General features: G+C 36.7%; 4 protein-coding genes and 1 long non-coding RNA gene across 6 annotated transcripts in view; 4 read left to right on the forward strand and 1 right to left on the reverse strand.

The window, feature by feature from the left end:
* The window catches only part of LOC114724571 (uncharacterized), a 24,473-nt gene extending 17,984 nt beyond the window's left edge, over positions 1-6,489 (reverse strand). The window contains exon 1 of the long non-coding RNA XR_003738330.1: positions 6,454-6,489. This is a non-coding gene — a long non-coding RNA (uncharacterized LOC114724571). The remainder of the gene's footprint in view (positions 1-6,453) is intronic.
* LOC114724564 (ganglioside-induced differentiation-associated protein 2-like) overlaps positions 1-12,327 on the forward strand; it is a 24,612-nt gene extending 12,285 nt beyond the window's left edge. Inside the window, exons 3-5 of one of the 2 annotated variants that reach the window (XM_028910928.1) lie at positions 10,344-10,606; positions 11,396-11,660; positions 11,842-12,164. In XM_028910928.1, coding sequence (XP_028766761.1) covers positions 10,360-10,606; positions 11,396-11,660; positions 11,842-12,076 — 747 coding nt within the window. In that variant the 5' untranslated portion in view covers positions 10,344-10,359 and the 3' untranslated portion in view covers positions 12,077-12,164. Of the gene's footprint in view, positions 1-10,286; positions 10,607-11,395; positions 11,661-11,841 lie in introns of those variants that run through there. The other variant, XM_028910929.1, reaches the window with a different exon arrangement.
* LOC114724562 (AUGMIN subunit 1-like) lies at positions 962-3,690 on the forward strand. Its single transcript, XM_028910926.1, has 6 exons — positions 962-1,400; positions 1,625-1,757; positions 1,846-1,980; positions 2,110-2,233; positions 3,084-3,221; positions 3,315-3,690. Exons 1-6 carry the CDS (start codon positions 1,154-1,156, stop codon positions 3,426-3,428), a joined length of 891 nt encoding a protein of 296 aa, XP_028766759.1. The 5' UTR covers positions 962-1,153; the 3' UTR covers positions 3,429-3,690.
* LOC114724563 (pyrroline-5-carboxylate reductase) lies at positions 4,992-8,992 on the forward strand. The gene is made up of 7 exons (XM_028910927.1): positions 4,992-5,291; positions 5,404-5,452; positions 5,737-5,828; positions 6,104-6,176; positions 7,075-7,195; positions 7,422-7,527; positions 8,513-8,992. The coding sequence occupies exons 1-7, from the start codon at positions 5,094-5,096 to the stop codon at positions 8,693-8,695; spliced, it is 822 nt and encodes a 273-aa protein (XP_028766760.1). The 5' UTR covers positions 4,992-5,093; the 3' UTR covers positions 8,696-8,992.
* Positions 12,328-12,971: 644 nt separating the features above from the next.
* LOC114724547 (L-galactono-1,4-lactone dehydrogenase, mitochondrial-like) lies at positions 12,972-20,771 on the forward strand. The gene is made up of 7 exons (XM_028910907.1): positions 12,972-13,774; positions 14,135-14,385; positions 15,168-15,353; positions 15,986-16,406; positions 16,802-16,942; positions 17,347-17,516; positions 20,454-20,771. The coding sequence occupies exons 1-6, from the start codon at positions 13,118-13,120 to the stop codon at positions 17,503-17,505; spliced, it is 1,815 nt and encodes a 604-aa protein (XP_028766740.1). The 5' UTR covers positions 12,972-13,117; the 3' UTR covers positions 17,506-17,516; positions 20,454-20,771.
* The last annotated feature ends 1,556 nt before the right edge of the window (positions 20,772-22,327 follow it).

Raw genomic sequence — 22,327 nt, forward strand, 5'->3', positions numbered from 1 at the left:
GAGATTCTAGAGCGCGTGTGTCCGGCATATGCAGGTGTTACGGCCAACTAGGGTCTGCTCATAAAAATGTAATTTTTATTTATAGCACAGAAGGTTTCTTTCGGACAAGAATAAAACATAAAATTTGACGATAATAAAAGATGATACTACTCCAATAAAGGAAAAAAAATGATACTTCTGAGTTCTGACAGAAAAAAATAAGAGATGATACTACGAGTATTTTTTTTACGCAAGAAAAAAAAATAGACACTACTTCACATTAAAAAAAAGAAAACAAGCAATATGTGGGCATTGGGCCCGATTGAGTATTATACATCTTGGACTGATTTTAGGTTGGTGGCGTCAAAACTTAATTTTAATTGTAGCAACAAAAAAAACTTATTAATTGGTTTTCAAATTGGGAAACGACAAATAAAGACCCCATAATATGTGAAATTGTGATTTAGGACTCTCAATTTGAAAAATGACAAATAAAGACATAGTTTCATATTACAAATATGAAATTTTAATAAAATGTCTGAAAAGCCCCTCAGTCAAGTTATGATTTGGTATATTAAAATTGTTATTCACTAAAATGAACTTGTCATTTTCTATAGTCAACTTATCATTTGACATACCCTCAACCAAGTTGTGATTTGGTGTACTAAAATTGTTATTCGCTAAAGTGAACTTGTCATTTCTTATAGACAACTTGTCACTTAGACGAGAGGTATTTCAGATATTTCACTAAGATTTTATATTTTTACATAGAATCGGATCTTTATTTGCTATTTTTCAAACTGAGAGTTCTAAATCACAATTTTGCAGGAGGTTTTTATTTATCATTTTTCCTTTCAAATTTTACTGCGTTCAAAAAGTTATTAAAAAAAAGCAGTTTATTTCATGATTTCCCTTTATTTCATTATGAAATTTATATAGTAGTTGGCCCGGATAAGTCACTTCAAGGGATTTGAACTGAAAGGGTCTCAAAGTCTCAAAAATGGTTCAAAAATCGAAATCGAAAGTCAGTGCGGCAAGCAAACTCTCCCAAGTCCCTAGAATTGGAAACACGTCTATATTGGAGTTGTTGTTTCGGTAATTGGTGATGTTTTAGTCTAATGCTTTCAATTTGTGTTTGAGCCTTGACAAGTGATTTGAGCGAAAAAGATCAAAGATGAACGAACAAGATCCTCTGCTAACGGAACCAAAGGGCGGCTCCGACGCGTCGCGGATTGCAGAAGTTAAGGAATGGCTTGCCAAGACATTCGAAGCCGCCGGCAAACCTGTACCTGAATTTGAATACACTCCACGAAGTGTCGCTCATTTGCACAGTTTGCTTACCCTCTCCAAGGCCAAAGATGAAGCCGCCCGACTCGTTGCTCGTGATTTCCGTCAAAAGGCCGCGGAATACCGATCCCAAGGTAGGGTTTCTGCGATTCTGATTCTTTTGCAAATCTGATCTCTGCTGTTCAAATTATGCATTTCTTCAAGATGACGATGTTTAGTCCGGCAGTTGATGGATTGGGTCTCCATTTTTATATGAACAAAATTCGAGGATCAATTGATTTTGCTGAAGTTATGGGATGCTCTCAAATTGAAATCTTTTTTTTTTTCTCCCCCCGTTTGGTGAATTTTATTGGTCCAGCTGCTAGGATTAGAGAGATATTGGAGAATGTGGGATTGGCCCAAGAGAGTCTACCTTCAAATGTGGTTGCATCAACGCAAGTTCTTGCAAATGTGGCGAATTTGTTGAATATTAGAGACACTGAACTAAGTAGGTATGTTTCACCTTACTCAGTATCCTTGGATTTATTACTTATTCTTGTTTTTCTGCTTCAAAGTTTAAGCTGTGGAAACTGTTTTCAGCTTTCTGGTTGCTTTGGCTGATATTTCTTTGAGGAAGACTGGTGTGGAGGAGAAGAGGTCTAAAGTACTGAAGGAGTCCAAGATTCTCCTTGATTTCACTAGAAAAGCTATAGCCAGGCTAACATATTTAAAGAGGTATGCTTTCAGATGAGTACGTGCTTTTGATGTTTTTTCAAGTACTGTTCTTGTGAAGATCGTATGTGGAACCTTTGTAGGGTAAGCTCTGTTTTTTCTTTGTTCACTTTTGTGAAACGATTTATCCAGAACACTTGCCCAATTAGAAGATGAAGTAGCTCCATGTGAAGTTCAAATGGAAAACTGGAGAACGAACTTGCAAGTAATGGCTGCAAAAGAAAGGCAGTACATGCAACAGTGTGCCAACTACAAGGTAAAGGTGTCCTTGCTTTACAATTTTTGCTATGGAATCAAGACAAATCGCTAACACCCAGAGTAGACAGCACTGGATATATTTGTTTTTGGTGGGATGCATTCTTCTTATATGTAAACCTTTTTTCTAGAATAAAAATTAAATTTGAATTACTGGCTATTAGCGTTGACAAAGAAGGATAAAGTACCAAAATTTCATGGAGAAACTTAAATTGTTATATTACAGAACAATGAGGTGCAAATAACTGATAACCAACGAGTTTTTACCCGTAACATGAAAAAAAGGACAAGGGCGAAAGATGGGAAGGTCACTTTTCTTAGAATTGGTCAAGTTTGTTAACCTTTGTGATTATTGTGTATCTACTGTCTAGAGCACATGTTATTGGAAGTATTTAAGTAATGTTGATTGATTGGAGTTATTCTTTAATCTTTGGTTAAAAAGAAAAGAAAAAACCTTCAATCACTCCTGCCTCAAGCACATGAGCTATTCTAGGTTGTCATGTCGGTAGAAGTTCCCTTGCATACATGTAAAGCTCTTGGTATTAGATTTGCATTACTTGGCTTCCTAAACAGTATTTATGCTGTCAATGGAAGTAGCACATAGTGTAGACTCCAGAGTGCAATATTCTACGGAGATTGTAAATTGGTTTTGACCTTTAACAATTTCAAGCGATATTCAACAGCATCACACTATTACCAAAGTGGCAGCGAGGCGTATGATTTAGAATGATTACATTTGCTTTTTTTTTTTTTTTTTTGCATTCGTTCAAAACTTGAAATACCTTTGTAGGTTTATATTTATTCATTCCCAATTCATTTCATGAATTTATGCGCAAGAACTGTTGACACAGGCAATGCTTAATCGTGTGGGTTATTCCCCTGAGATTAGCCATGGTGTTTTGGTTGAAATGACCGAGCATAGAAAGGAGTTAGAGAAGAAAACTCAACCCATCCTTGACACTCTCAGGAGCTACCAAGACTTACCTCCGGTATGTCATCTTTCAGTTTCTTGTGGTTCAGAAGCACTTTTCATTTTAGTCATTTGTTCTATTCATGATTTTGTGTTGGTGGGGATGGTGCAGGATAAAGCTTTGGCTGCCTTAGCAATCGAGGATAAGAAACAGCAGTATGCTGCTGCTGAGAAGTATCTTGAAGACGTACTGCACTCAGCCCTTGCCAATACTGATATGCCATGATATGGTTGGTTTTTCCCCCTCCCCCTTTCGTACCGGAGTGAGAAGCTGGAAATGTATCTAATATGTATTTTTGTGATAATATGGAACTCTGAAATTATTTGCTTGCCTTTGACCCGCGAGTGTGATTTTGCCTGGGTTTGCCTGGAAGCTGTCCTACTGATGTGTGTCTAGATGCCGAAAAACGAGAAAAGAACAGAAAAGAAAAAGAAAAAGAAAAACGTTGAGCATATTTTTAAAATGGAAGTCGAAGTCTTATGCTTCACTAATTCCATTGCCTATACTTTTGCATAGAATGATCCAAATACATATTAATTTATGTTTGCATGTGCTTTTAATTAGTTCCAAATTCAGTCAATGTTAGGGAAGAAATGTGTATATTTTGCACCCAAACGCTGGTGATGTTCTTTTTTTAATGAATAGTACGGGGTAAAAGCCCATTTTGTTCAATCAGCATTGTACATGGGAAAGAAATTCCCACAAAATCATACAAATGCTTCCTGAGTTTCAGAGTTGGTCGTTCAAAAACAGTAACTACCTCCTCTAACTCAGAACTAAAACTCTGGCAATGCTATTTAATTTGAAAGCAGAAGTATCTAGCACCGATGTTTTTAATATTACATTAGATGAGCAATAAAACCATTTGGATATGTTGACTATAATGACATTTACGAATTACGACTCTTGTAACCTCTCTCCAAATAATCTTTTTTTATTGCACCGGAAAATATTCAATAATAATTATAAAAATATATTAAATTATGAAAAATAATCCTCGACTGAGATAATACTCCATGGAGTACCTTCTAAAGGTTTTCGTGATCCTTGTTATAGAGCCTCTTGCAAATTTACAGAGGCATAAATTATTTTTCTCTAAAGAAATGTCTTTATTTATGATATTTATCAATAATTATCGTTTATGTTGGAATACTTAAATATGGAGAGCGAGGGATCAATGAAGCAGAGAAAGGAATTGGTCGAGGTTTTTGAAAAATAATTTAGATTATCGACAAAATTTGTGAGGCGTATATTTTAGGGTGAAAAATTCACTTTTGGAGGCTTTTATGTACGGTGTAGCTTCTCCTTTACCACTTTCATCCGCCGCCCCTCGGCGGCCTCAAAACCTTAAATAAATCTTATGATATGCATCAATCATTGTATACGGCCAGAGGCTACTGAAAAAATAATGATCGTCATAGATGCTAAATGTATATAAGATATCCGGTTATGATTAATCTGTTAGGTATTCCCTTAATTACGATAGAATGACAGATGAAAACAAATATTTAGATCAATATATTTTGAATTAATTATTTTATATCTCATAGGAATCTGACCCGTAATTTATTTTTCATTTAAATAATAAATAGATAGACAAATTAAAAAAACTGGGCAATAATTAAATATTTCATCTTTATAAGAAAAAATAATTTTTCTTTTGTAAAAAAAACCGCAACCCATTTGATTGTAGACACGTAGTCCCCAGCCATCAAAAAATAAATATTATATTGCATGCCAGCCTCCACATAAAATATCCACACCAGTTCACTCCACTGCCATTTGGGAATGCTTCACTGGTGAGAGCTGAGGCTGTTGCGTGGAGCAATTGGAAAGGTGAAGCTGAAGTGCTGCAGAGTTAGCCTTGAGCTCTTAATCTTCTTGATAAAAATGGAGATTGTTCCTATTTCGGTGGATAAGTACAATGTAGGTTTCATCGGAGCAGGGAAGATGGCAGAGAGTATTGCCAGAGGCGCCGTCCGATCCGGCGTCTTACCCGCTTCTCGGATTCGCACTGCTCACTCCAATCCTGCTCGCCGTTCTGCCTTTGAGTCCATCGGTGTCAATGTTCTCTCCCGCAATCAAGACGTATTTTCTTATTTGCGCTTTGTCCTGCCTAAATAACGGAACTCCGCAGATATTTGTTCGTGCTTCTTACTCTACAAATCGAATTGCAACTTCTTTCTGTTTTTCACCGCAGGTGATTGAAGACAGTGATGTGGTCATTTTTTCTGTGAAACCTCAAGTAGGTATTGCCTTGCTTACCGATTTAGCACTTTTTTCTCGAATTCTCGAATGTAATTCGTGAAATTCCTTTGTTATTGTGTCTGATGTAAATCAAAATGTTTTTTTTGGAGTTATTTATTAATACTCTTTTCCAGTTTTTAATCAAAGATGGTGCAGAGATGCCGATAAACAAAATTGCGTCCCAACCCTCTGTTTCTTTTTCTTTTTGAACGTTTTGTCTCGGTCGGATTGCTGATATGCTGTGTTTATTAGCATGTTTAACACGGATACTGTCATTTTTATGCAGTGAAAGAAGTGATTGTGCAGTTAAGGCCACTTCTTACAACGAAGAAGCTTCTGGTCTCGGTTGCTGCTGGGGTGAAATTGAAAGATCTCCAGGTTCTGAAATTCTGAATATTCATTGCGCTTTAAACTAATTATTTATATATTGGTAGCATCAACATTTTATTGGAGTAACAATTGATGAAAGAATATCAGTCATAATATCAGTCACATGCCTTTCTCCCCATGATCATTAATCCTTTGTCTTAGCACATTTTTGGCGGATAAACTTGTTGTGACTTCCAACTATTTGTGGATGTTACTAAAATAATTATGAATATTCAGAATGCCTCCGTTGAAACATTTGACCGAAGTAAATGTTCCATATGTAGGAATGGGCCGGCCACAGTCGATTTGTAAGGGTAATGCCTAATACTCCTGCTGCTGTAGGCGAGGCAGCATCAGGTATCTTAAATATTGTATTCTTCAATGGCTAATCAATGTTCCGTCCTTTAGTTGCGTAATCCATGCAGAGATTTGACGCCTTGTACGGTGTAATTTATGACATAAAACTCCTTAATTCTATGTGACTTTCAATATGATCTTTAATGCTTAATATATTCCTGCTTTAAATTTCGATGTTATTATTATTTTATTTTTTGGTTTCATTCGATATTTTCTGTTATCCCTATGAGTGCTTATGGAATATTTGTTTTACCATTTTGATTGGAAAAGAAAAAACTTCTTTTTTTTTTGGGGGGGGGGGTAAGAAAACTCAAGGATTTCAATATGGTCTAAGTACGGACTACCGATGTATGGTTGAGTGGAGTATACTGTTCATCACCACCTTGGAAACTTACTGGCTTTCAGAATTGAGATCCCTCTCTGCTTCTGTATTGGCTGGTTAGAAACTTGAAATGTTTGAGGGAGATATTTATTTACTAATATACCATGGAGAATTAGATCCAGATCTGCTTTTTAACACCTTGTTAAACATGATTAAGCACGGTAGTTTGTTGTAATCGGAGATCCTTTTCTTCTTTGCTTTTAAAAAGGGTGGGGATGGAGACCTCCAAATGGATCTGGTTAATGGCTACAGACTCATATTTTACTGGTTAACAGTCTTAGACAAATAATTAAGTATGGCTTATATAAAAGGTTATTTAATTATCATTTCTTGTGTATTAACTCATCAGAGTTAATCTTGTGGTCATTGTTATAAGATTGTTTTTCTTCCATTTTATTCCCCTAGCATGTTTCTGTGGAAAGGAAAAATCCATTATTTCCCATTGGCTTTCTGTCCTTCGTCATGGTTTGTTGAGCTGCATCAATAAGTTTACTTGTTTAACCTAAATTATGACAGTTATGAGCTTGGGAGGAGCTGCAACAGAAGAAGATGGAAACCTTATTTCCAAATTATTTGGATCAGTTGGCAAAATATGGAAAGCTGATGAGAAGTATTTTGATGCAATAACTGGCCTGAGGTTTGTTCGCTACTTTATCCAGACGTGGGTTGTATTTGGATATTTATCTTCACAATTGCAGAGCATTTTTAAATTTCTAAAGGGGGAGAAAGAAAGCCCTGTGTTTTTTCATACCTCCGAGGGAAAAAGGGGAGAAAAAGTTATGCCCCTTTTTACCCCAATAGAATGTCCTTTTTGATTACTTTTTCAAAATTTTTGATGCTCTTATTTTGCTGAAATTGTTCAGTGGCAGTGGTCCAGCTTATATTTATTTAGCTATAGAGGCTTTAGCAGATGGTGGAGTAGCTGCAGGTCTTCCAAGAGACCTTGCCTTGAGTCTAGCTTCTCAAACTGTAAGTACTCTTGTGCTCTCCTTTGATCAATTAAGAAATGAAATATCATATTAAATTTGCGCATTTGTGGTTCAAAATATGCTTTATCTATCACTCATTCTTTCACAAGTCTTCCTAGAGATTTTGTTATGGAATAATAATGATAAATAAATGAAGTTTGTTACTAGGTAATAGCCGTTGGGAGTAGGTGAGGGTCATAGGTTATAAATTAGACCCCTAAACCTAATTTTACTCAGTTGTTGAATGTTGAATAAACCTAAGAGCATTTCAGTTTCTCTCGTCTTCCTTTCTCTCTGTTTTTATCTTCTGTCAATCACTCTGTTTCTCTTCTCCTAATCCCCCCTTTGTCTCCCTCTTTCTCTCTCTTTTCTCATCACTTACCACAACAGAAACACAGAATGAAAAAAAGATTGGAACTCATATATGGTTGGAGTAGTTTTTTTACCTCTTTGAATGGTCTGTCATCTCAACTTCCTGGGTGACTATTTTTTCTTTTATGATTCAATTTTCAAACATAATGGAAATTTTCTGGAGAGCTATTCACTATGATAAAAACATAACGAAAGTATAATGTCAACCGTGTACAGTTTTATTTTGCTGTTGCAACTTATCAACGTTTCCTTAGTCATATGGTTAGCACTTTATTTGCCTTAGTATATCTTAACTTTCTACTTTTTCTTACGGTTTATATTTATTTCTAATTTTCTATAGAATTGGTTCCAATATCTCGTCTTTAACATCAGAAATCTACTTCCATCGATGCAAGAAACATTTATCCCCAGAAAGAAGGCTTATTTCTTTTACTGCCAAAAGATATTTCCTGAGAATTGTTATGATCCCTAATTTCTAGTAAGGTCTGTAGCTTGTTTTTGAGAGCTTATTGATCGGCATCCTACAATGAGGCTACGTTTAAACCAGTTGTGCTTAGGTTTTTTTTCCTGCTAGAGGGAAAACAAAGTAAAAAGGCAATTTGCTGCGTATTCAGGTATTAGGAGCAGCATCGATGGCCACTGGTACTGGGAAGCATCCAGGTCAGCTCAAAGATGATGTCACATCTCCTGGTGGGACAACAATTACTGGGATTCATGAGTTGGAGAAAGGTGGGTTTCGTGGAACACTGATGAATGCTGTTGTTGCTGCTGCTAAACGTAGCCGTGAGCTCTCCTAAATTTTGCAGATGTCATCTTTTAATTTTTAGTTGTTGCGGGTGCTAGTTTAAGAAAAATTCAATATTCACAATGGATAAGCCTTGGACAATTTTATGGATTAACTAATGTTGCCAATCAATAACGCAGCTTGTCTCATAAATAGCAAGATCATAGACTCTAACAGTATTATCTCTAATAGGAGAGGTGGTTATCATTCTTGTCAGTCTCATTTTGCTTCTTATCGGCGGCCGTGACTTGTATTTCTCGAAGAGGTTCATTACACCGCAGCCGTATATGATATGATCCTATGCTTTACATGTCCGATCATTTTCCCTGCCTGGATTGCTAATCTATATTGAAATGGCCAATGGAATTTTGAAAATGTTGAACTTTTATAATTTTTAAAGGACAAAACTGATCTCAGTTTAGATTGGATTCCCCTTTTTTTGTTAACTCATATAAAATTTAGTTGGCTCCAACTAATTTGCACCGTTAAATGTCATTGAGGTTAACATTTTTTGGTCCCGCTGAAACATTGAGGCCGACATTTAAGAAGTCCTTGTAAGAAAATTGCTATCTTCGTAGATGAAAAATCAAAATCAATGTAAATGTATTAAATTTATAGGAATAAAAAACCATGAACTGATGAACAATTACTGGAGAAAAAACTTGAATATAAAGGAGAGATAAAGTGAAGTAAAAAAAAAAATAGAAGACAAGCGGAGGCAATTATATAATATATATTACCTCTAGTACGACAAATTAAATTTTATATTTAGGACTTTAGAATGTAGATGATTATGGACGGTAGTTCGAAAGTAGCGAATAATTTTTCCATCTGGGCATTGGTTGAGGAGGTGGGGATTTTAATGTATAAATTTTTTAAGAAAAATAAATGTAAATTCATTCTTTTACCAGAATTATAAATTCTCCCGCCTTTTCTGGCCCGCATTCACTTGATAAATGTAAACATGTTATTCTTCCCATCTTTGATAAGGACCTAATTATAGAATTAATTTTGATCCTAAATATAATATTTATTTTTTATATTTATCAATTTTTTTCAAATAATCCTTATTAATACCCCTCAATCATGGTCAGGTATGAGACGGGAAGGATATAATGAAGATGATTAAGGTATTTTAGAAAAAACATATCATATTTATTATAGTTAACTAACTTACCTAACTTTCTTAATCTAATCAAATTAGTTAAACAAGTCTTATATTAAGGACCGGAAGAGTATAATAATTTTGAATATTTTTAAGTTGTGAATGAATAAGTCTAAACTAGAGAAAAAAAAGAAGGAAAAATTACAATGAGATTTCAAAGAAGAAAAATAATTACTAAAAATTTTTAATAATAATTTAAACAGTATTTAATGACAAGCTTTAGAATAAGAAATAAGAACTTCAGGAATTAGTTTTATTATTATTGTTATTATATTTTTTTAGGATCTGATTATAATTCTTTTGAAAAAAATTCTATTTTAAAAATAAAATTCAAAAGCAGGCAGCAACTTCATCCAACTTCTCCCCACCCTTTTGAAGGAAAAAAAAAAAGAGAGAGAGAAAAGAAAAGACTTACAGGTTTTCTTGAAAGATCGTCCGTACACCACATCCCGAAAATAATGAGAAAATAGCTGGTGCCTAGTGGGAGTGATAGGAGGGGCGAGAAGGCAGCGATGAGCGGGGGTAGCTCAACAGACGAATTCTCAGTGTTAGTGTTGGCATCAGATTTAGGTGTAGATGCCCGTCCCTTTTTGTCCACTCAGAACCACGACGAAGAACAAGAGAGTTGGCATGATTGCGCTCAGCATCTTTCATCCGACGAAGATTTCTCCGATCTTGATCTTTTACACTTCTTTCGTCTTGAAGGTTCTGACAATTGCGGTAACCGGATTTTCCGTATCGTTGGCAAATATTATCCTGGTAACAAATTCGTCTCCAATTTCACTTCTCTCCTGCATTCCTTTTACGCCGCCTTTTCAAGAAGGGCGTTAATTAAAACTGTGTTGTTAGTTGAAAACCCTTGAATTTGAAGTTTTTTTTTTTTTTTTTTAACCTTTTTCAACTAGGCGTTGGTTTTCACTTCCTTGTCTCTTAGTGCAGGGCGGGGGCTTAACCAGATGTTCTATAATATATGGGTAAAAAAAAAAGGATGCCTTCTTTCCTGATTATAGTGGAACGTGAGAGAGTCCGGATGGGATTAGAAGTTTTAGTATAACCATGAGCATAGGCTGCGTGATTTGTTTAATTCAACGATGCGAATGTCTGGAGAGTCGAATTCTGATGATTTACTTTCCACACGAATGTATAAATCATGAAATATCTTAACAATTGATATGCATAGCCTTACTATCCATGTAAGTTTTCATTTTTAAATTAGACACTTCTAGAGTCTGGTCTGGGCTTGCCATGTATTGGTTTAGTGCAGCCACACTTTTCTTACGGGTAATTTGTTTGTGTAATATCAATGGTTCTCTACTTTCTTAGTTTTTACCAGTTCTGTGGTTACTCCTCGCAGATCCCCGATCTGTTTAGTTCTTACACTTGAGGTGTACCGCTAAAAGTCATGTGCAATTAGAAAATACGACTAAAAATAGAGAGGAACAAACAAAATGCCAATTGTCTTGCCTATAATTATGAAGCTGTTTTGAATTACGTTTGTTGTAATGATTTGATAACTACGTTTGGTACCTACTCTCAAATGATTTGCAGCAACAATTGTGAGTGCTGAACGGCTGAAGAGGTATGTTTACCACAAGATACGCAGTGAATTGCCAGATGGTCCATTTTGCATCGTTTATATGCACAGCACTGTTCAAAAGGAGGATAATTCTCCAGGCGTAACTATCTTGAGGTGGATTTATGAAGAAATGCCTAGCGACATCAAGGACAGGCTTCAAACTGTATATTTTGTGCACCCTGGGCTTCGTTCAAGGCTAGTCATTGCTACCCTTGGCCGGTTTTTCTTAAGTGGAGGGTGAGTAATTTGATTATTTGAAATAGACAATTTCTTCCCATCCTATCATGTGCATTCTGATGGAATGATGTGGCTGTTTGAAATGCATTTGGAATTGAAGTTTGGTGGTGCACTGCTAGTTTTTAAGGGGCTGTTTTTAACTCTATATTAATTCCTTCGATTGTTTCATTCTTTTTGCAAGATTATACTGGAAGATCAAGTATGTGAGCCGTCTTCAATACCTTTGGGATGACATAAAGAAAGGACAGGTTGAGATACCCGAATTTGTGAAAGGCCATGATGATGTCCTGGAGCATAGGCCACTCACAGATTATGGCATTGAACCAGATCCCTTTCACATGAATGAGATGCCCTCATCGGCATGCTCATTTGGGAAATACGAGGGTAGATGGTCATCAAGGGATTATGGATCTTAGCATGTTTATCAACTATCATATAGTTAACTCAATAATCTCATGCCTAGTTTTGTACATATTATATTTCAGATTCTGCTCTGGAAGTTCATCTGTCAATTAACAAGGCTTTGGTTCTTGGCCATGTGTGGCGAAAATTATTGTATGAACAAGTTCAAAATATTATTCGTTAGCTATGCTTTCCGCCATGTTTGGATCACACAAGTTCAAAATTTTTGTATGAATGGCAGCAGCATAAAGTCCCATCCCTTTTATTAGTTCCACTTCTGTTCAAATACCCAGATGTCACGCCAGTGCTTGCAATGCTCTTTTCCCCAAGAAGACTTTCCTTCAATGAGCACAAACGCGAATGACGTAGAACAGTACTGACATTAGGACGAGCATTTAGCAGACAGAAACTCCCTAGTGCCCTTCAAAAGACTTTCCTGCGCTGTCGGGATGCCGCTGTGATCTTCCGCGATGCGACAAAAGCAATGGGCTTCAGGTTGCTGGCCCGTTCTTCCCCATTTCTTCCTTAAAACTGAAGTTAAATGGTTGATGACTCCTCTTTGGCTTAAACTACTGCTCTAGATTATGAAAGTAAAGAGGTGTTTGGGGAGCTATAAAAGTTTTTTTTTAGATCGAGACAAATTTTTTTATATTTATTTTGTATATTGTAAAATTTTTGTTTCTATCTAAACATTTCCTAAAATGCCATATCTTCAGTTCAAAATGATATTTATTTGAATTCTCTGTTCATGTTCATCTTAAAATGGGTGAGAGTAAAATTTATACCTTATCCCTCTTCTTTTAATTAAAATAAAATAAGGGTGAATTGGGGGGAAAAAAAAAGGAAGAAAGAAATAAGAGTGTTAACTACCTCTTAACTGACTTCCTTATTCCGTCGGACTCAGTTAGAGGGTGATGAGGAGCGACTGAGGGGGAGTGCAATTGATTTGAGTATTTGACCCTGTTCGCCAGCCGCTCCCCTCAAAGGAGCTTGTCGTTTGAACCACTGATAAACCCACGTAACAAAATCACAGGACGGGGTCCAACGGTCCGAGGATGCTGAGAGGATCTACTCTGAGGCGTTCCCTTCAGCGTCAGCTTCATCATCACTTTCACTCTTCCACTTCAAATTCCCATCTTGTTCGAAGTCTAGCGTCCGCAACTACTACCCCCTCCCAAAACTTTGTTCGTCAATTTTCGACCTCCACCTCATCCTCTTCCGATGCCGAACTCCGCAAGTACCTGGGTTATGGCGCCCTCGTTCTCTTCTGCGGTGCTGCCACTTACTACTCCTTTCCCTTTCCGGAGAATGCCAAGCACAAAAAAGCTGAGATCTTTCGTTACGCTCCCTTGCCTGAAGATCTTCACACAGTCTCCAATTGGAGTGGAACCCACGAGGTTCAGACCCGAAATTTTCACCAGCCGGAAAATCTAGAGCAGCTGGAGAAGGTTGTGAAGGACGCGCATGAGCATAAGACTCGAATCCGGCCTGTTGGGTCGGGTCTGTCCCCCAACGGGATTGGTTTGTCCAGGGCTGGGATGGTGAATTTGGCATTGATGGATAAAATTTTGGAAGTGGATCAGCAGAAGAAGACCGTGAAGGTGCAGGCAGGCATTAGAGTGCAGCAGCTCGTTGATGGATTAAGGGAGCATGGTCTTACACTACAGAATTTCGCCTCCATTAGGGAACAGCAGATTGGCGGCATTGTTCAGGTTTTTTATTTCATGTTTCATAAGCTGCTCAGAGTTTGTTCATTACGATTGATATTTTTGTTGGGTACATAACCATTTGATGGCGTGGTTGAGTTATCTCTTAATTGGACTTGAAGTGATTGTTCGCAGCTTACGAAAGTATTGCTGCAGTTACGGACAATTTTGCAAGGGATTTGTTTGCCTTGGTTTTTACATGATAATAAACTTGGTAATGTAATTTTTTTGTATGTTTATAAAGGAAAAAAAAATATTTTCCCCACTTTATACAATTTTGCCCGTATTTGATTTAACTATGTAAGTGGAACTTTTTGTCATCATCAAAAATCATAAATTCTAACCTTTTGGCTTAACTATAACTAGGTTGGCGCACATGGTACTGGGGCAAGATTGCCTCCCATAGATGAGCAGGTCATTAGTATGAAGCTAGTCACTCCTGCTAAGGGAACCATAGAGATTTCAAAAGAGAAAGATCCAGAGTTGTTTTACCTTGCTCGCTGTGGTCTTGGGGGACTTGGAGTTGTGGCTGAAGTGACCCTTCAGTGTGTTGAGAGACAGGAGCTTGTGGAGCACACATTTATCTCAACAATGAGTGAGATCAGGAAAAACCACAAGTAATTTAATCATGCTCTTCATTGGCGCTGCAGTCGCATAACTTACATCTTGAACATCCTGGTCATATAAATGTTCGCCTCCACTGTTGTGATATATTTTTGTAGTTAGCTTATAACTTGTTTCCATTGAGGACATTAGTAATAATGATGATGATGATATATTACTTCAATTTTTAACGAAAGCGCAATATACGTTGTGTGGCTTCTGTTGTGTCTCCCTCTCCATAGTATTATGGTTTTGTTATCAAGCATGGTTACCCTGATGCTCGATGGTGAGAACAGTTATCTAATACCATTATTTATCCTGTCTTGAAATATTCAGATATGCTTGTATGGAAATTCTTTGACTACACCATCTTGAAATGGTTAGGTTCTGATGTGTGTTTTTTTTTTTTTTTAATCGGTTATGAAAATTAAAATGTCAACAGAAGGGGGGTATGAAGGATGTTCAATAAATAGGCACTAAATGTGAAGCTGATTTTTGGGTTTCTACTTTGAAGTGGAAATAAAGGAGGTTGTTCAAGAAGAAGAATTTTAGACATGGTTGTAGTGAAAATTTACACCAGAACAATACTAATGTAAAAGTTTGTCATATATCGTCGTCGTCATCATTGTCATCATGAATTTTGGGTAATCTTTTTCAAATTCTGTTGGCGAATGTTTTTAACTTCATTTCTTCTCCATGAATGTTCCTGTATTCTCTTTTGATTGCTTTTGCATAACCGATTGATGATCTTGCTCCTAAGAGTAATATTGGCCCTTTCTCTTTGTAATCTCTGCAGAAAATGGCTCTCTGACAACAAGCATATCAAGTACCTTTATATCCCATACACTGATTCTGTTGTGGTCGTGAGATGCAATCCTATTTCAAAGTGGAGAGGTCCCCCCAAGTTCAAACCCAAATACACTAATGATGAAGCCATACAGCACGTCCGTGACCTCTATAGAGAGTCCCTAAAGAAATACAGGTTCAGCTATTTAATACCACTAATAGTATAACTTAGCAGATTCTTTTATGTGGGCTTGATATGAAAGGAAATAATTGGTATGAGTGCTTTTATTTTCTTCCTAGATAAAACCCAGTAGAAGCTGAGAAGTTGCAGTCTATTCTCCTCTTTTGACTCATAATCACTGTTATTATTGTTTATTTTCTTCTCATGGCCTTTCTTCCTTATTGTCAGCTTGTATTTGCTGGTGTTCTGATATGATTTGGACTTGTATTAAGAGGAAGAATCAGATGGATTTGAACAAATGATCAAATATTCATAGCAACCATTGTTTACATGTTGGCTGGACTGTGAAAATCCTTCCTGTTTCATGTCAGTCAGTGGGCACCAAATGCGATACAATATTTCTGTTTTTTTCTTATATATCTGGCTTTTGGAGCAATGTGATTTGTCGCATTAGTTGGTATTTTGAAAGAGCTTCAATCTGTGGAGTGACAGTCTTGCATAATGTGTTTTATTTCATTGTTTTGTCAGCTAACAACTTGCTGAAATTACTGTCAATTTCTCGGATATGTCAGTGAATTGGGTACATTAGCTTTGCTGTTTTGTGGATTTTTTTATTCATAATCGGGTGTTTATATAATTGTTTGCAGAGCAGAAGAAACTAGGGTTCAATCGTCAGTTGATGGTGAACAAGATATTAATGAGCTTTCTTTCACAGAATTAAGAGATAAATTGCTTGCCCTAGATCCTCTCAATAAAAGCCATATCATAAAGGTCAATCAAGCTGAAGCTGAATTCTGGCGGAAGTCAGAGGGATATAGAGTAGGATGGAGTGATGAGATATTAGGCTTTGATTGTGGAGGTCAACAGTGGGTGTCAGAAACATGCTTCCCCGCTGGAACTCTATCTAGGCCAAGCATGAAAGACCTTGAATACATTGAAGAGCTGAAGCAACTCATAGAGAAAGAAGAGATACCTGCACCTGCTCCAATTGAGCAGCGATGGACAGCTAGCAGCAGGAGTACCATGAGTCTTGCTTCAAGCTCATCTGAGGAAGACATATTCTCTTGGGTAAGTATAAGCTGCTGTGCTGGTTGACTCCATAACTGAAGATTCCTAACACTTTGTTTTTGTCACATGTCCAGATCGTAATCTAAGGTTGGGTGATGTGGGATGTTAGTGTCGTATAGTCATATGACCAAAAGTTTAATCGTTATATTTTAATTTGACAAGTCTTTCAGTTGTCTTGTTTTCTGTCATTACTTCAAATTCTAATTTTTCGAGCGAATTAAAAGCTACATAGTACCTTTTATTTTTGTCTATGAATCTGGTTAATGACCATATTACCCCCCCCCCCCCCCCCCCCCCAAAAAAAAAAGTTTATCATGTCAATGTTAGTTGATTGACATAATGTATATATAATGTTGCTTAGAATGTTGTCGATTTTACATATGATGGCATTTCAGGTTGGTATTATCATGTACCTCCCCACTAGTGATGCTCGCCAGAGGAAGGATATAACAGAAGAATTCTTTCATTATAGGCATCTGACTCAGGCAAAATTGTGGGATCATTTTTCGGCTTATGAACACTGGGCTAAGATTGAGGTAATTATCCTAGCTCTCAATTTATGGGAGATGTTTCCACATGGTATTTGGGATTGCTTTTCTTAGTGTTGTATTTCCCTACTCAACCTCGAATCATGTTTGGTTACCTACTCAACTTGTTCTTCAGAATATCTTGGATGTGTTTTCTCATGAGGGCAATATCTCCACCCCCCCCCTTCCCCCATCGTGCACATAGATGAGTGTCCGTGGTTTTGGACAAGTGCTGTTGTCAGATTTTAACTGACCTGAAGTGTGAGCTGAACAACCCTATCTTTGAATGGTTGAGTACCAGCTCTGGTTTGCGGTGCATCTAGCTAATATCACCCGTAATTTCAGAGGAAAATTAAAGGGATATTTTGAAGAATATTTACTCTGTTCTTATATATATATAATTTGTTATTTAGGTTCCAAAGGACAAGGAGGAGCTTGCAGCTCTGCAGGACAGGTTAAGAAAGCGTTTTCCTGTGGATGCATATAATAGAGCGAGAAGAGAACTGGATCCCAACAGGATCCTTTCAAATAACATGTTGGAAAGACTCTTCCCAGTATCAGATACCATATAGGATAACTTCAGGTTGGTTAATTTATCATCTGTTCTTGTCCTATTATTCCTTTTTCCTTTTTTTCAAACGTGTGATTAAGCTTGTCCTCAGTATATGTTCTTTCTTCCAAATATTCCTTTTTTCCTTTTTCCTCTCTTCTTTCTTGAACTTTATGCACAATTTATGGCTTTTCATCAAGGACTATAATAAAAAGGCGTGCTTTTCACTTTATTGAGATGTCTTGAGCAAAGAAACTTTAAGAGAAGTCATTAAGTTGAATGTAGATTATTAGGATAAGCTGTCTTGATAGCAAAACAGGGGATGAAATGAAACGAATTGAATCATGCTGTTAATAAACTTGTGCAAATTGCTCGATTGATAGGACTGTGAACATAACGGCGCTCATAACATTTATAGGCCAAAATGATATATATTTCAGATTTTAGCCTTGATATGATCCTAGTCTTAAAATATGTTGCTAGAACCAGAGACTCTCAAAGTGCAATTTAAAGGAAAGTAGCATACGATCATTTGGACCTTAGGAAAGTACACTTGTCTTACAAATAGAACAACAGCAGTGATGGCAAGAACATTAGGAGTTTGCAAAAGCTGCTCCCAGAGAAGCTGTTAAACAAGTTCTTAATGCCTTTAGATCTCCTCTAAAGCAGGTTCGTGGCGTCTTGACGATTTTGTCTTTTATTTAAAAGGATAAATATTTGTAACGCATCCCAGAGCTTCTGAGGTTTCGTAATGGGCTAAAATCTTTCCTGTGGTTTGCAAAACTTACGAAAACGAAACCAAGTTGAGTTTTTTCTTCTTTTTTTCCCCAGAGTGAAATTCAACTGTATAGAAGAGATCCCACTAGGTTTACATGAATCAACGACGCCATCGTGCTCTGTCAACATCCTAACTGTATAGAAGATACATTTGAAAATTTAAATGGATGCCAGTGTATTAAAAGATAACTTTGATTGGTTCTAGCTAGAAAAGTTTAGCGAGAGCACTAGCAAAAGTAGAATGCAGAAAGAAACGACAAAGAAAATTCAGTTTTATAGATAATATGATGAGCTGCAAATAGCTGAGTAATCAACCGTGAAAATGATATTACTTTATTGAGGTTACAGACTATGGTAGAAATACCATTTATGAGTGCTCACAATCAAGTTAATTACTATGGACCAACAAGATAAGGGGGGAAAAAAACTATTGTTGTCTCATATGGCGCTCCTGCCAAAAGTGTGGTTCAGCAACATTCTTCACAGATCCAACAGCAGCACAGAGCAAAGAGGCTGCATAAGAGTCGCAACAGAAAATAAAATTTAGTAGATTGCTAATAACATAGCTTGGAGGCCAGAGTCTATAGATGGTAATCCTAGCGTGATTAATAAATTTACAATTCGAGAGTAGAGTATGGGAGGAAGTTTTTCTACATCTTGAGATTGTTATATAACTTGCTAAAGTCACTTCCGCATGTATTCATTTTAAAAGAAACAAACAATAAATTAGATAGTGGTTCATGATATTGATTCTAATACATGCTCTGTGCTTGGTTACATCCATCCACACCTTTCCTTCTTACGGGAGAAATTTGTATTCATGTTTAACTAATCGAAGCTTACCATCCCTCAATGAAGCCCCTCTCGCCTTTCTTCTTTGTTCCAGAGAAGAACTTTCTTCTTGAGGGAGGATTTTCAGTTGGGTATCCTGGAACCATATGAGAAAGAAAAGGCATGTTCTGTTAGATCCTTGAATAAGATTAGATTATATTTGTGTACCTTAGTTTTAGAGAGAGAGATGCTATGTACCTGGTGGAGGCTGGTTTGCCTGAGTCTCTGGCTTCTGCATATTGGAGTAGATAGTTACTGTAGTGCCTCTGATATGGCCGGCTGGTATCAAGTTCTGTGATGTGGTAATGATAATCTTCTGGCTCTAGCTATAAGTTTATATATATACAGATATACGCTCCTTGAAATTAAGTGATGCATGTTAAAATAAAGAGGATATGACCCGTTGCCTATTTTAGTTGGCTAGTCACCTTCAGTACCTTCTAGAGTAAGAAATCCTCGAAGTAGCCTTATCTTTTTGGGGTCGGCTGCTTAGTCATTCCACTGGCGTTTCATGTGAACATACCTTGGCTGCTGGAGCAGTTATTCTTACCCTTCTTTTCTTTTTAAATTCTCAGAAGCCAAGTTCAACTTCAAAGCTGGCTTTTAGTCTTTTCTGGTAACCCTGCATCTTTCCGGTCCATAAAGGGTTCCATGTGGCATGAAATTATTTAGATTGAAAGCCACTAGGGGTTCTTCCTGTTCGAAGAAAGCACAATTAAATCATTTTGAATCCAGGATACTTTCTCTTGGCAGAGGGGAATAAAGTAAATGGCAATTTTCAATTGGATTATAGACGTGGTATTCGCTGGTTTTGTCAACGGTTTTACACGCATTTGCGTGTGAAACCCACTCAGAAGGAAATTTACTTTTCGTGAAGAACATATTCCTCATCTTTTGTAAGCATTAAAGAATTCTCTCACTTCATGTTTGATTTTGCTTTCTGACGAGTCAGTTGAAAGTTAAGAAAAGGTGTAAGAATCTTGTTGGTGAGGCTTGAGAGGGTTCATCTGAAAGAAATGGAATATATTTGGATTAGTTTGACGTAACGTCACTCACAGTCACAGTGCAAAGTCTATTGCAATTATGCAGATGTCTTCACGTCAAAGTCCTATCAGTTTGCATCAATTACGTGTACTTTTCTAGGTGCATTTATATGTCATTATGTGTCATAATTTGAGTAATTTGCAGGAGATATCTTATTTTATTATATAGAATCATAGATGAAATACAATTAAAATGATTTTTTTAGTACAGTATTCTGTAGAAAAGTCATGTAAATGAGGAGGAATATCATTTTAATTGCTCTTCTTAAACAAATTTCTTTACACGTTAAGTTGACATATTGCACCTCTGTGTCTGTAGGCGAGTAAAGAGCTTGGTCTCTGTATACAAGGTGGTGAGCTGAAGGATTTCAGGCTTGAGACTGATCGCGTGAGCTTGAGGTTTCTGACGTCATGGATCATTCCCCGTGCCCTGTCTTAAAGGTGCATAGAGTGTGAATTGAGAACTGGAACAGTAATTTATACTTCAGAATATGTTTTGTTCTCGACATATGTACACTTGGTGTTGGAGACCTCACGTATGTTCAGTTCAAGTTGAATTGATTCTTAGGGGCTAGGGCTCGTTTCGGGATAATAAAAATTTATTTTTTAATGCATAAAATATAATTCCTGTTTTCTATGATTATTATTTAATACCACCTAATATTTTTCATTTTTTAATGAAAAAATTATTTTTTTATATACATTTTTATTATCTTTTACCCGTTTAACATTAATATGAGTAATAAGGACTCGTCCTAATTGAAAAGGTTATATCCTTTATTGTCAGTACGTCAAAAGATTAATTTGCACTGTTGAATGCTCATTGTTCATACAGGGAAAAATGATAATCATTTTGTTTTTATATTTAACATTTTGTATATTATTCGAGATCTTACAGTAGATCATGGCATGTAAACGTTAATTAAATTGGCTTTTCTAATCTGTCATATATTCTTGATCTTCATATTTGAAACCATAATTCGCTATCACAATAGCCGAGGAATTATTAAGAAAATCTCTTTGAGTTGGACCAAGTTGGATATCGAAGGGGGGAAAAGTTACCACGGCAATAGAAATATCCTTTTTCCATTGGGAGTAACCTGGGAGGGCAAGAGATGTTTGTGTTTAAGACAGAATTCGTCTGAGATTGAAAGAGACATGGCACAAGTTTGAGTAAAACTGGGGTGAAATGGAATCCATATAAAATTACAGCAAGGGTGTTATGGGGATTGCAGACTTCCCAAACACCTTGTCGTATAGAATCTTGCCATGACACTAGAGAGAATCTTTGATTCTGAGTCACGAGTGTCATATAATAATCAGGGTGGGGATAAATTCTATATTTCTACAGTTGTTAATTTGACGTTAATACCAATATTTAATGTAGGTTAGGTGTTCCTCTACCGGCGTACGCTAGTGACCTTATTTTCATAATATTAATTGAAAACGGCCCTTGTAATGAAGCAGAAGCAGAGGAAAGTAAATTATAAATTAATCAGATTCACGTGTCTGGGCAAATTTACAGGAACGTCGTGTTTCCATGGCAGAACATTTCTTCACACTTGACCTGACGGTGCCCATCGAATTTTTTGGGCTCGCAGGTTTTAGTTTACAGTGATTCACTCCTTGTCTTTCTAGCAATAAAACTGAGATATCAGCAGATCGATATATATATATATATATATAATACGGGAGATAGATGGAATTATTATTATTATTTTGAAATAAATGATGAAGATTGGGAATCAAGGGGTATGCCAATAGGCAATAAGTGAGTGGCTCAAATTGGAATGCAAATGATAGGATTAGAGACAAATGGGTTAGAACGATAGAGACATGTGGTCATGTGTCCCCACTCCCAAGTGTGATATGTGATGGATGGATGCTTTTATTATTGTGATGCGTCCACTGTTACGCTAATTGGAATTGGCGAATTGCTATATGAAGTGGGAGAGCGCATCATGTGGGATCCCAACTTATGTGGACATCTTTATTTGATGCTTTCTCACTGCATAACTTCCCCCCCCCCCCCCCAAAAAAAAACTATGATATTAATTAATATTAGCATCTTGTTTGTGCATTATTACAACACCCATGCATGCACATTCAAGTCTCATATTCACAAACACTTGTTATATGTATACTTTTTCTTTTCATTATTTCTGTCTGCGAAGACACACAGGTTTTGGATTA

Source organism: Neltuma alba, unplaced genomic scaffold (assembly GCF_004799145.2).
Source record: "Neltuma alba isolate B1F8T4 unplaced genomic scaffold, ASM479914v2 tig00012192_pilon, whole genome shotgun sequence".
Lineage (NCBI taxonomy): Eukaryota > Viridiplantae > Streptophyta > Magnoliopsida > Fabales > Fabaceae > Neltuma > Neltuma alba.